This window comes from Terrapene carolina, unplaced genomic scaffold, assembly GCF_002925995.2.
Source record: "Terrapene carolina triunguis isolate 2854851 unplaced genomic scaffold, T_m_triunguis-2.0 Scaffold96, whole genome shotgun sequence".
NCBI lineage: Eukaryota > Metazoa > Chordata > Testudines > Emydidae > Terrapene > Terrapene triunguis.
The window spans coordinates 38472306-38485307 of NW_020664447.1; the positions used below are offsets into that span (position 1 = coordinate 38472306).

A 13002-nucleotide genomic window follows, 5' to 3' on the forward strand; every position below is an offset into this window, starting at 1 on the left:
CCACTGCTGGCCTGTATAAAAAGGCTGTGAGCCAGAGGTCCAAGGGGAGTCACTCTTCAGGCTGGGAGAGAGCAGGGCCTGGCTGCCTGCACAAAGGGTATTGGAAATGAAGCAGGGCTGGGGAGAGCCAGAGAAGCAGGGGAGCTCCAGGCTGGCAACTCCCCAGGCTGCAGGGCCTGGTCCAAGGCCCATAGAGGTACTGGGAGGCAGAGGAAGGTAGCAGGTCCGAACCCCCTTGCCTATGATGAGTGGCTTTTACACTGCAGTCCACCCCAGGGAGCGGGGGCTTGATGATGACTGGCAGTAGCCCAGACTGAGGCAAGGTGAGGATTAGAGGCTTGAGGGTTCCCCCCAGAGGCAGAGTGAGGGGTTACTGCCAGGGGGCAGCACCCCAGATAACAGGGCACCAGAGTCCAGGGAGGGACACGGGGGGCCTAGCGGCAGTGGGACACCGGCCTGCAGTGGGCGCTCCAAGGCTGGAAACGAGCTATTCCCAAGACACCAGCAGGAGGCGCCGCAGGGGTGAGTCCCACATCGCTACACAACTGTACATATAAAATGACTGAGTCTAAGTTAGCTGTTACCGCTCAAGAAAGAGATCTTGGAGTCATTGTAGATAATTCTCTAAAAACATCAGCTCAGTGTAAAGCAGCAGTCAAAAAAGCAAACAAAATGTTTGGAATCATTAGAAAAGGGGTAGATAATAAGACAGAAAATATCTTCATGTCACTATATAAATCCATGGTATGCCCACACATTGAATACTGCCTGCCATTCACATCATCCCATCTCAAAAAAGATATATTGGAAAAATTACAGAGAAGGGCAGCAAAAATTATTAGCTTCCGTATGAGGAGACATTTAAAAAAACTGGGACTTTTTAGTTTAGAAAAGAGACAACTAAGCGGGGCTATGATAGAGGTCTGTAAAATCATGACTGGTGTGGAGAAAGTAAATGACTGTTATTTACTCCTTCACATAGCACAAGAACCAGGGGTCACCCAATGAAATTAATAGGCAGCAGTTTTAAAACTAGCATAAGGAAGTATTCTTCACACAACATAGTCAATCTCTGGAACTTGTTGCTAGGGGATGTTATGAAGGCCAAAAGTAGAACTGGGCTCAGTAAAGAATTAGGCAAGTTCACAGAGAATAAATCCATCAATGGCTGTTAGCCAAGATTGTCAGGGACACAACTCCGTGCTCTGGGTGTCCCTAAACCTCTGACCACCAGAAGATGGAACTGGATCACTTGATAAATTGCCCTGTTCTGTTCATTTCCTCTAACACATCTGGCATCGGCCACTGTTGGAAGACAGGACACTGGTCTAGATGGTACATTGGTCTGCCCCACTATGGCCATTCTTATGTTAGAAAAGGGCTGGAAAGGACCTTGAAAAGTCATCAAGTCCAGGCCCCTGTGCTGTGGAAGGACCAAGTAAACCTAGACCATCCCTGACAGGTGTTTTTTAAAAACAGGTTAGAAAACCTCCAATGATAAGGATTACAAAACCTCCCTTGTAAGCCTATTCCAGAGCTTAATTATCCTAATACACCGCTACCTCGATATAACGCTACCCGATATAACGCTACCCAATATAACACAAATTCGGATATAACGAGGTAAAGCAGTGCTCGGGGGGGCCTGCGCACTCCGGTGGATCAAAGCAAGTTCAATATAATGCGGTTTCACCTATAATGCGGTAAGATTTTTTGGCTCCTGAGGACAGCATTATATTGAGGTAGAGGTGTAGTTAGAAAGTTTTTTCTTAATATCTAACCTAAAATTTCCCTTGTGGCAGATTACATCCATTACTTCTTGTCTTGCCTTCAGTGGACATGATCACAGTCCTATTTATAACAGTTTTTAACATATTTGAAGGTCCCTCCTTTCAGTCGTCTTTTCTCCAGACTAAACATACCCAGTCTTTTTAACCTTTCCTCATAGGTCAGGTTTTCTAAACCTTTCATCATTTTTGTTGCTTTCCTCTGGACTCTCTCCAATTTGTCCACATCTTTCCTAAAGACTTCAGCTGAGGTCTCACCAGTGCCGACTAGAGGAGGACAGTTACCTGATGTGACTTACATAGACACTCCTGTTAATACAGTATGAGAAACACTTTTGAAATAGGGGTTATATTATTATTTTCTTCCCTTGAGCCGCAGCGAACCAGATTCAGAATGAAGATGCTGACATGGATGATGGAGGTTTCAATCCGGAATGGGAGCAACAAAGGGATAGCAGAATAGGGCCCCTTGAATCCACTCCTGAATCCCGGGCTGCTGTTCAGGCTCTCCCTAGTAACTCCCAAGCCAGCGAGGACCCAGAAGAGAGTAAGTATCTTTCCAAGACTGAATAAATGTACATTTGATTTTCAGTCAGCTAAAGATAATGTGCCTATTCATTCATATGTTACTTACATAGTACACTGTATTTCAAGGACAGGCTGAAAAGTCCCCAGTGATTAGGATATGTTGACCCACCTGATGTCCTTCACAGGACTGGATGGACTTAAACCATCATATAACAGCAAAGATCTGAATGGCTTTTTTCAATCCGCTGGTGGTCAGAGATTGTCATCCATTTGGATACAGACCTTTCAACTGCGATCCATGCCTTTGTCACCTCAAGATTAGAATACCGCAGTACACTCTGCACAAAACTACATGTTAAGTCTAATTAGAAGCCAAAGTTCAATGCAGGATGTTGCAGCTTGCTTGCTTGTTTTTTTTTTCCCCCCCTGTAGCAGCCTGCTTGTTAAATGCAGTGTCTCGCATTGAGCACATAACATCAGTAGTCAGGGATCTGCACAGGCAGGCTTTTCGTTTCCAAGTGGAATTTAAGGTGTTGTTGGACCAGTAGAGCACTAAGCATTTTCAGACCTGCCTGTCTGGCAGACTGTCTCTCTCCCCATGTGTTACTGCCATAGTTGTGATCAGTGAAGGCACTTGTTTATAGTGGTAGGATGTTAGTAGGGTGTATTTCATAACAGCATCTTTGGCGTTTACTGCCTACCTTTCTCCAAAATAACCCAAATCTCTGTTGACCTTCGGAGTGAACTGCAAAGCCTCTTTCTTTGCTAGAGCTTTTGGGGAGGACACTTAAGAGCACAGGGGGTCTTGGGAGTGGGGTGAAGTTTATTTTAGTCTTTTAATAACTGACCTAATTCTTTTATGTGTAGACTGGCTGTGTTGGTAGACAGTTATAGTTTTCTGAATGGATTGTTATTTAAAGTAACTGTTAGACTCCTATCCCAGGCTGTAGGCACTTTTTCTCCCTGCCCCGTGGGTATTTTAAATGAAGAAAATAATAAATTGTTCCAAGATGTGTGTCTTTCTCCCTCTATTTCTACAATCAGTAGTTCTAGTAGCATATTCACAGTGCTGCTGGTCATACTTGTCTGCCAGCAATAACTTGTTAGAAGCATGTTGGGAAATTCACGTTGTGTGGCAGTAGCTTTGTAGCCATTGCACTGATCACTGAGCGTTTAATACGCTGCAACAGTATTTAAATGTTTAATATCATCAGCATGGTAAGACAGCATTCTGAACACTGCCTTTTTTGTCAAGTTACTGTTCAACACAACTTGACTTGAGAGAGAATTGTTTTAGCATGCAGTGATCACTGTGCAGAGCAAGCAGTGATACAGTCTGTTACTGCGTTTTTAAAAGTGAGTTGGGATGTTGTAAGTAATTTTTTTTAATGTCACTTTGCTAATAAAGGTAAGTGAACAAATTCTGTACTGGATGCATCCAGTAAGGTTCCCACTGAATTTTTCCCTTAAAGTTTAGCATCTGTCTCTGGAGCTTGGGTTATTAATCACTGTAGTCAGTGATAAGTAACTGTAAGGCATCAATTTCCTTCTACAGCTGTCTCTTGAAAGCCCTTTAGAACTGAGATCAGGACAACTGCTAGTCCTAACTCTGCATAATTCTTTTCATTTTCAAATACTTCATTTTTCATTAAATTAGAGCTTCCCAATATGATGAGAAATTAAATTTTGAATAGTAGCTGCAATTCCGGATCTTTTAGATATTCAGAAGTTGTTTCCAAAATGACTTTTTAGTTTTAACAAGGAACCTTGCCACCAGGAATTAAAATAAATGTTGTTAATACTCTTGGAGCCTGGTAATCTAGTAGGATTGGAATGTGCTGCCATGCAGTGTTTCACTTGGCGTCTAGCTTGGTATCGTCTGTGACAGATCAGTGTTAATTTGACAGTGTTTCATAGCTGATAGAGTACAATAAAGTGAAAAGTGACTTATAAAAAAAATAAACCTGTCTCTTTAAAGACAGACTGAGTTATGTTTGGATTGGCACCTCCAGTCAAGACAATTAAGATGCGAAAGCATGGCCTTTAGGGGTATGGGAAACTATCCTTGTAAATGAGAAGTTGGAGTGAGGCTGGGAGACCCTATTGTGTGTGTACACATTCTAAAGGCTCCAAACTGTAATAGTTCTTACAGGATAAACAGGAACCAAAAGAGTTGGTCCAAAGCAGTGAACATGATCCTGAATGAATTTAGGAAACACATAATGGTTAAGTCTTAGGGGAGATCACAGTGAACAGATCAGAGTAACCTGAGCGGTGGTACTGAGGGACTCCAGGGAGATGAGACGTATAAGGTGCTGCCGATTTTCCAGTAGTGACCTAAGTTGGCTTTTGCCGGGTTTAAGACTAGCTATTTTATGCAGTCTGTTTCTTTTGTTTTAATCTCTTCTCCCCTCCCCTCGCCAGTAATCTTGATTTACTACAAACTCTGTGGTTTTGGGACTGTCTGTCTCACAGTCTGAAAGAGCTGAAACCACCATAAAGGTTTAAGAGGTAGTAAAGAAAAGGGTTTCTGGAGTCTGTCGCTCATGGGACTGCCTGTCTAATGGCAGTCTAGGAGTTTTTTCCCCCCACTCTTGCAGCCTGAGCTGCAGTCCTCCCAGATTCACAGGAAATTTCTAGTGAACATGGACAAGAACTGAGTGGAAGGGGTGTATGGGAACACCCTTCTCCTGTGCTAGCAGAGGCTCAGGGGCAGCCATGCTGAGTCCCTGCAAAACGGAGGACCACTTTGCAAATCAAAGATCAGTGCTGATGGGATGCAGAGAGTTTCATCCAGCTAATGGCCATATGAATGAAGTATGTCTACACTACAGCAGCACAGCTATGGCGCTGCAGCTATGCCGATCTAGCATAGACCCTTCGTACCTTTATGGAAGGGGTTTTTCCATCGATGTAGATAATCCATCAGTCAATCCATCCAGGCAGCAGATAGGTTGATAATTTTTCACAGCCCTGAGCAACATAGCTAGATTGAACTAATTTTTAAGTGTAGACCTAGGCTGAAAAATAAATGTGGGGAATGGTTAAGATATGGGAACTCCTTTGAGTTCAGAAGGGAACTGTTGAGGATCTCTCTAGAAAAACCCAATAATTATAGCTTAGAGTGGGAGTGTCAAACTAATTCTGAGGTGAGGGCCAAAGTGTACTTTGACTTGGGGTTTGTGGGCCAGAGAAACAAACCTCACCGGTAAGGAGCATGTTTTCCAGTCTCCTCTGACTGTAGAGTGCACCTGTTTAGCTAAGTTAATTCGTCCTTTCCCCTTGTCTGAAAAGTAACAGAACGCTGGATTGGTTGGTGGAGGCAGCAGTGACAAGAAAAACATGGTGGGAAGAGGAGGACCCACTCCCATAAACCTGCTGCTGCAGGGCTTGATGGGGTTATCAGGAACCCTGAGGGAAAGATGAGGAGAGGGAGAGGGAAGAAGGGGACAAAGGGGGAGAAGAGAGAAGGAGAGAGCAGCTGCTGGGAGAAGAGGAGCCCTAGATTTCCCTCCCCAGGGCAGACGACCACCTGTGCCTCATCTGGGGTAGCAGAGCTCTGGGGCCCTTCCCGCTAGGCCCGGATGAGCAGAAACAATTTGAGGGGCAAGGGAAGCTCCGAAGCAATGGGGCTCAGTCCCAGTGGCAGAAGATGCAAAGGCAGCTGCCATAGCAGGAGGAGGCATGCTGGGACTTCCTTGCATATGGCCAATCAGGCATAAGCTCACTCCTGAGCTCTTCCTCTTCAGCAGGTGCCCACTCGATCTCCAGCTCTCCCTTGGTTCCTGCAGAGCAAGTCCAGAGCTGGATTGCACTGATGTGACGAAGGGAGCTGTGGGCTAGATGAGAGTATCCAAGGGGCTGGATCTTCCCACCATCCGGGTGTTTGACAGCCTTGACGTAGAGGCTTTGAAAAAGCTATGGCACTGTTTGAGCCTTATTTGGTAGAACAAATATACAGGAAATCTTCTGTACTTCTGTTTTACAGAAATGCTGTTAATTGGATATTATGCTACTAAAGTCCCTGCCGAGGTGGTAATTACCATAAAAACGAGCACATTGGCTCATGCACTTTTGAAGGGTCCATGTACTGCAGAACCACAAACACCCATTTAATCTGAAAGATGCATCATAATTACACAAAGAGCCTTTCAGAGCTATCATAAGAAGGATTCTGTAGGAGACACAAGAGGTCACTGGAATGTTTTGCTGGATGTTGGTTTGTGCACTGGAAGATATGTAAGTGGAAACTGCAAAATAACAAGTGACTCATCTGCCCGCTAGGCAGGGTAGTAGGAATAGTCTTTTGGCAAAATGTTGCTGTAAAATGAAACAATTGAAAGTGGCTTAGATCTATAACAAATATAACAGGAACATCCAAACTTGCTCAATTCAGAGTCACACTGGCAATTATTAGGAGTCGGAAGACCTCGTGTAATTTGCATAAAGTGGAGCAAATGGGCAGGGGTCCTCCTTTTTACTCTAGAGATGTTAGAAATGACCCCTGTTTGTGTCAAAATGGAGTACTCTGTTGGGACCTGCAGTTTTTGCTAGCCACACCTCTGTACGAAAGTTGAAATCAGCTACAGGCTACATAGTAGAACTCTATGAACTGCGTTTTGGCTATCCTTTTCTTCCAGAACGTTTTATTTTTGAGTATTCTATTCATTTTTCCCTTTTAAATTCCTTTTCCTGATGTCAGTGTTTATCTGGTAGAGATAGTCGTGCTGATAAGTGCTTCTTCCCTTGTTGCTTTAAAACGGCTTCTGAAAAAATTCTACTTCTCATTGATTCCCAGCCTCCCATTTTGACTCCTTACTAGCTTAATTTAAAATGGGGGTGTGCGTAAAAAAAATTTCTCTTATGTTTGATTTGTGACATTTAATCTGTTTATAACTCGATACAATGAAGTGTACTGGCAAGCTGCGACATATCATTCATGTGTATTGGAGACTGGAACAGCTCTGCAGCAGGAGGGTCAAGAAGAATCTGCTAGTTGCTTTTGGGTGTCCTATTGGTTCCTTGGATTATTCTGTCAGATACGTGCAACGGAAGTCATTTGCTGTGGCTGTTGGTGCGAGTTGTTTTGGGTCTTTATGTAACGCTCCCATATTTTTACCGTTGCAGGGGGAGTAAAGCTCGGTTTAGGAGATTTCATTTTCTACAGTGTTCTGGTTGGCAAGGCCTCAGCAACAGCAAGTGGAGACTGGAACACAACTTTAGCCTGTTTTGTAGCTATACTAATTGTGAGTATAATGTAATGTGGTGGTGGTGATATTTCAGTGCATTCTTCAGTGACCAAGCGGGCTGCTGTTGTATATTTTCCTTTGGGATTTTGCATATTGGTTATTCAGTGCCTGATCTTGCCATCATGGTCTTAAACTGCAAGTTTTGCTGTGGATTTCAGTTGGAGCAGGATCAGTCACTTAAGCTTCAGTTCAGCACAGCACCTAAGTTCATGTTTATGTCCCATTGATTTCAGTGGGATTTTAAATATATGCTTCAGTGCTTTACTGAGTGGGCTCATTAGTGAGTTACTTTGAGTGCTATTAATGTCAGGATTAATACTTACTACACAATGTGGAAAAGCAAAAGACTGTAATTGACCAACCCTTTTGTCAGCCCTTCAGCTTGATGTCTTCTGTAATACACCTCTACCCCTATATAACACTGTCCTCGGGAGCCAAAAAATCTTACCACGTTATAGGTGAAACTGTTATATCAAACTTGCTTTGATCTGCTGGAGCGTGCAGCCCCCCCCCCCCCCCCCCCCTCCTCTACCGCGTTATATCCAAATTCGTGTTATATCGGGTCGCGTTATATTGGGGTAGAGTGTACATATTTTTGCTGGCTTGAGTTTTACCATGTAACATCTCCTTGTTCTTCTTTCCAGGGTCTGTGCCTTACTCTACTGCTTCTTGCCATCTTTAAGAAGGCTTTACCAGCTCTTCCAATCTCCATAACCTTTGGGCTCGTTTTCTACTTTGCCACAGATAACTTGGTGCAGCCCTTTATGGACCAGCTAGCATTCCATCAGTTTTATATCTAGCACAGTTGAAGTTGATATTCTGTGGACATTTATATTGACTCTAGAAAATCTGGGAGGAAAAAGGGATTTTTACTTGGTCCTCACATGACACTGAAGTTCAATGCTCAAGATTTCTGGCATGAATCATTGCAACTTCCTCCCATGTTTTCCTGAGCCACTGCACTGGGTACCATATGATTCTTCTGTGTAAAAAAGGGTTTTTTCTCAATGGATGGACTAACTTGGATGCCATTATGTCATAAGCAATCTCTAAATGATAAACATGTAATAAGGACCACCTGTGTAAAAGCTGCTAATGCTTCTACCAGCAACGTGAGCCCTGGGTATAGGTTGATATTTTCCTAACGCTGAAGGCACTCAGACTGCCATGAGGTTAAACAAAGGAAGTTAGCAAAGTTCTGTTTGATTTGACATGTAAACCATTTGAAGAGAGTCAATCCAATATAAACCTTTAAAGCAGTGTTTTTCACCAGTTGAGTCCTGACCCACTTTGGTTCATTAGGAAAAGGCCAGGCATTGCAACAATGGGACCGAAGGAGAAAGAATTGTCTCTCCTAAAGAGAGTTCCACCCCTTAATAGCCTCTGTGCCTAAGTGTGCTTGGTTTTGATAAGTCTAAAAGCTTATTTTCACACTGGAACAAGAGCCTGTACTCAAATTTACTAACACTTTGCATTCTCAAGCACAGAGCGTGCATCCTGTACTACCGCTGCCAATTTCTAATGTAGCTACCAAGGCTTGGACTGAATAGTTTGGAACAAGTCAATCATGAGGTCCTAACATGGATCTTTGTAAAAGGTTGGAGGACTAATACTCTAAAATTTTCTTTACTAAAATTACATGACAATGTTTGGATTTATTTTTGTCGTCTTGCTAATCTTTGCTAGAATAACATCAATTCAAACCCTGCCTTTAGATGGCAATTTGCCACACAGGACTGCATTGCTCTGAGTTCCCGTTCTCCCCCTGGATCTTTGGGCATATGAAATAGGCAGACATTTGCAGCAGCATCTCCATCCAAAGCATTCCAGGATTTTAACCTTCTATTGTCAGGTGTAGAGAAATGGAGGGTTATTTTTAGTAGCATTCTGCTGTTTCCTTCAAACCTTTCTCTCCAAAAACATATAGTTGAAAGGATCTGGATTACAGCAAATTAAAATGAAGGGCAATGTTTTTCCTAAGTAACAGTCAGTTGACTTCTCTGTTACATGTTAAGCTTTAGTATCAGCCGTTCAAGCTTATTTCAGGCTAACACCTAACGCTGAGTGATTTTATTTTATGTAGTGTATTGATAAATGAATATTCATTAGTCAAGTGAGACATCACTTAGTGTTGCTTGGGAATAAAAAGTATGGCCTTTTTCCCCAGTTATAGTGAGGCGTGATGGAATACGAGATTGGAGAAACCTGGAGAAGCTTAAGAAGGGAGAAGAGAGTCCCAGAACAGCTGAAAGGAGGCCTATGGGTTGTTAGCCTTTATACAAAGTGAAAAATTGAAACTAAACTTAATAACCCCACCTTAATTTGTTTTGTTGTCGTTCTTTATTTAAAACTACAATGATTTGGTGTTTGGTGAACATTTTTTAGAATGGGACATTTTTGGGAGGATGAGATTGGAGAAAAACATTTTGTGTAAGCGAAGAGCCTGGTTTTGGTGCAGCTGAGCTCAATGAAGCATTGAGTGGATGGAAAGGTTTGACTGTTGATGGCATTGCAGTTTATGTAAATTTAATATTGGAGTCCTTTCTAAATAAGAACCTAATGGACAAAACCAGTATAAACAGAGCCTCTGAAGCAAACTTTTTCCCCTCCAGAAAGAGCTCAACTTCAGAAAACATGGAGTAGTAATAGGACTGAGACTTCATGCACATTTTCAAGTTGTTGTTTGAGTACTGGGTAATATGTTGAGGTGTTTGCATTTGTGTTGCATACCAAGAAGGCTTTGCTTTCTTTAACTGCCTCATCTTTAATGTCCTTGGGAACGTCTATGTGTTGCCCAGTGAAATCTCTACTAGCCACAGAATGTTGGCACCTGGAAATCAGGGCAGTTACATCAAATAAGGTGCGCACACTCTTCTAATCTGAAAGTATTTGCATTCTAGGTAGTGGCTGCATTTGCCTGTTGAATTCATTATGGATAGCATTAATAAAGTAACCACATCTTGGTACTCATTCTGGCTGTCTAGGTCAGAACTGCCTGTGTAATTGTAAGGACTAGTTCACTGTCCCAGATATTACTTGAGTGGAACTTCATTTAAAATTGGATTTTTAATACAAAGTTTTCTACAGTTTGAGTTTTCTTTACTGTTGTTATTGATCCTCTCATCAGCATTAATCTCTGAGAAATTCATCTGGTTTTTGTTGTTGGGCATTCTAACTATTGCTTGTTCTTTATATAGAAAAGGATTGCCAAAAGTTGGTACCACTATCATCTGTTTGTACATCTGAGCCAAATCTCAGTTAACCTCTGCATTTTACTAATAACTGTTATCTTTTGTTTGAAATAGTCACTGCTGGAACTCTTGACTCCCTTAAGGCCCAATCTAATGCCTGTTGAAGTAAATAGGAACCTTTCTATTTACTTCACTGAGTGTTGGATCTGGCCCTTGAAGAACAACTCAGAATCCTCAAAACATTTAAATTGCCAGTCTTCCACTGCCTAAAATTCTGCCATCCTGGAGTTTTAATTTCTAGCTATGTTACAGAAGGTTGTGGTGGAGATTATACACCAATATAATAACATTAAGCCTTGAGTACACTTGCTAAAGCCAGGAGATGCAAAAGTAAGATTGAAACTCTTTCCTGAATTTGCCCTTTTACACCGAAGTACGGTAGTACATGTGCTGAATGCAATACTGTGATGCTAGACCACTTCTTAATTAACCCTTCTGGACCAAGTACTGAATAGTGTTCATTCTGCATTTCCTGGATTTGGGAGTTTAATGCACAAGTATGAAGTTAAGTCCTGTCATAATTTCTCTTCTAGCCTTCCATAAAAATACAAATCTAATTTGATATTGGATTATTTCAATCTGGTCTACTTTGTATAATCCAGAGATTTCTGGTATATTGTATAGCTCTTTGAGGGGGTTATTGATTCCTAAATTAGAACACTATTGACAACACCTTAGTCTGCAGAAGCTCTTTGCTTTTATTGTGTTATCCCAGTAGCTGTGGATCTTTCTCCTCTGTGTTCCAAACATGTCTATCACATTTGATTAACCAGTAATTGTAGTGGCTTCAAGACTAAATTCTGTCATCTTTGATAGCTTCCCTACTTTTCAAACTTTCATAAGCGATTAGTCTCTTTTAGTGGCTACTCATCTGCAAAATGTCATAAACCAAAACATCGAGTTGTAAGAGTGCTTAAAAATGTCCGCTTGGATTTATACCATGTGTTTTCTTCCTCATTGCTTTTATTTTCGGATTTACTCCAGAGCAGATAGATATAACAGATATTTGTAAATAGGGAATTATTTTCATGGCTATACTGAATGCTGCTACTATAAATAACTGGAAGCTCCTGACTGTGGTGCATCTGCGTTCAGATGTAGTCAGTGTAGGGTGAGTCTGGAGGTCGAGGTGCTTGTGTACAGCACCATGTTCAAACTGTCCTGGGAGCAAATCCTGATTTTAAGCCAAATACTCAATACTGAACTCTGCTGAAAATGGCTAACCTCCTTGGAGTAAAAAGCAGACCATGCATTTGTTGTTTGGACTCTGGTACTGTACATGGCAACTGTTCTGCCATTACCACAGTGAGGGAGAATTATCCTGGACTACATTTGAGTGGAATTTCCAGACTGATGATGAAGTGTTAGGAAACTTCTCAAAACACTTAAAATAAATAAATAAATAAAAGGGGGCAGGGGGAACTGTTTTGACAGCTATGCTGTTGAGACCAGTATAATGAAGACTGTGGAACACGTCTGCACTACGGTAGTATCTTGTTTTACAGCATAAGTTTGGTCATTGGGAATGCTGGAATATGAATTAGAATTGGATTATTTTACACTCAAGCATTTGCTGTTTTCTTTTTTACAGACACTGGTTTGTACATAATCTGAATTGAATGTGAATAAGTTTTTTAAACACCTTTCCAATTCTTGATAAGATACAGTTTTGATAGATTATTGCAAATTTTCCTTTGTCTAATCATTAAAATAAAGAATGCATGGATCTTAACTTTGCTGATTGTCGTGGTTTCAATATGATTATATTAAACATTAAACTTCTATTGGAGGCCTAAACACTGCAGATTTTAGCTTCAGTATTTAAAGAACAAGTATCTTGTCTTAAAGAGATGTTTAAAAGCCTCTTATTTCCCAAAGGAATAATTTCTTCAAACTAGATTCCCATAAAAACACATTTTTAAAGCTTCCTTTCATATTAATTTGGAGAATCTGTCAAAACCAATTATAGGAACCCACATGAGACATAATTAAGGTGTGAAATAAGCTATATAAAATTGTTGAAATTCAGGATGTTTTATGCAGCAAAAATAATCGTAGTCAGGCAACATTTATGTAGGTCATTCGGGAAGAAATCCCCTCACAAACAGCATCTAAATGTACAACACTGAATACTGATTTCACAGCTGTAAGAGTGGCGGGAAAGCCTTACACCCCTCAAACTGTAAC

The 13002-nt window shown here is 41.5% G+C and overlaps 1 protein-coding gene across 4 annotated transcripts in view; it reads left to right on the top strand.

Annotated features, from left to right (window-relative positions):
• Positions 1-9803, top strand: part of PSEN1 (presenilin 1) — a 50295-nt gene extending 40492 nt beyond the window's left edge. For 3 of the 4 annotated variants that reach the window (XM_024197489.3, XM_024197488.3, XM_024197486.3), the window contains exons 9-11: positions 2161-2334; positions 7443-7561; positions 8209-9803. In XM_024197489.3, the coding sequence (XP_024053257.1) occupies positions 2161-2334; positions 7443-7561; positions 8209-8364 (449 nt within the window). In that variant the 3' untranslated portion in view covers positions 8365-9803. The remainder of the gene's footprint in view (positions 1-2160; positions 2335-7442; positions 7562-8208) is intronic. The other variant, XM_024197487.3, reaches the window with a different exon arrangement.
• The last annotated feature ends 3199 nt before the right edge of the window (positions 9804-13002 follow it).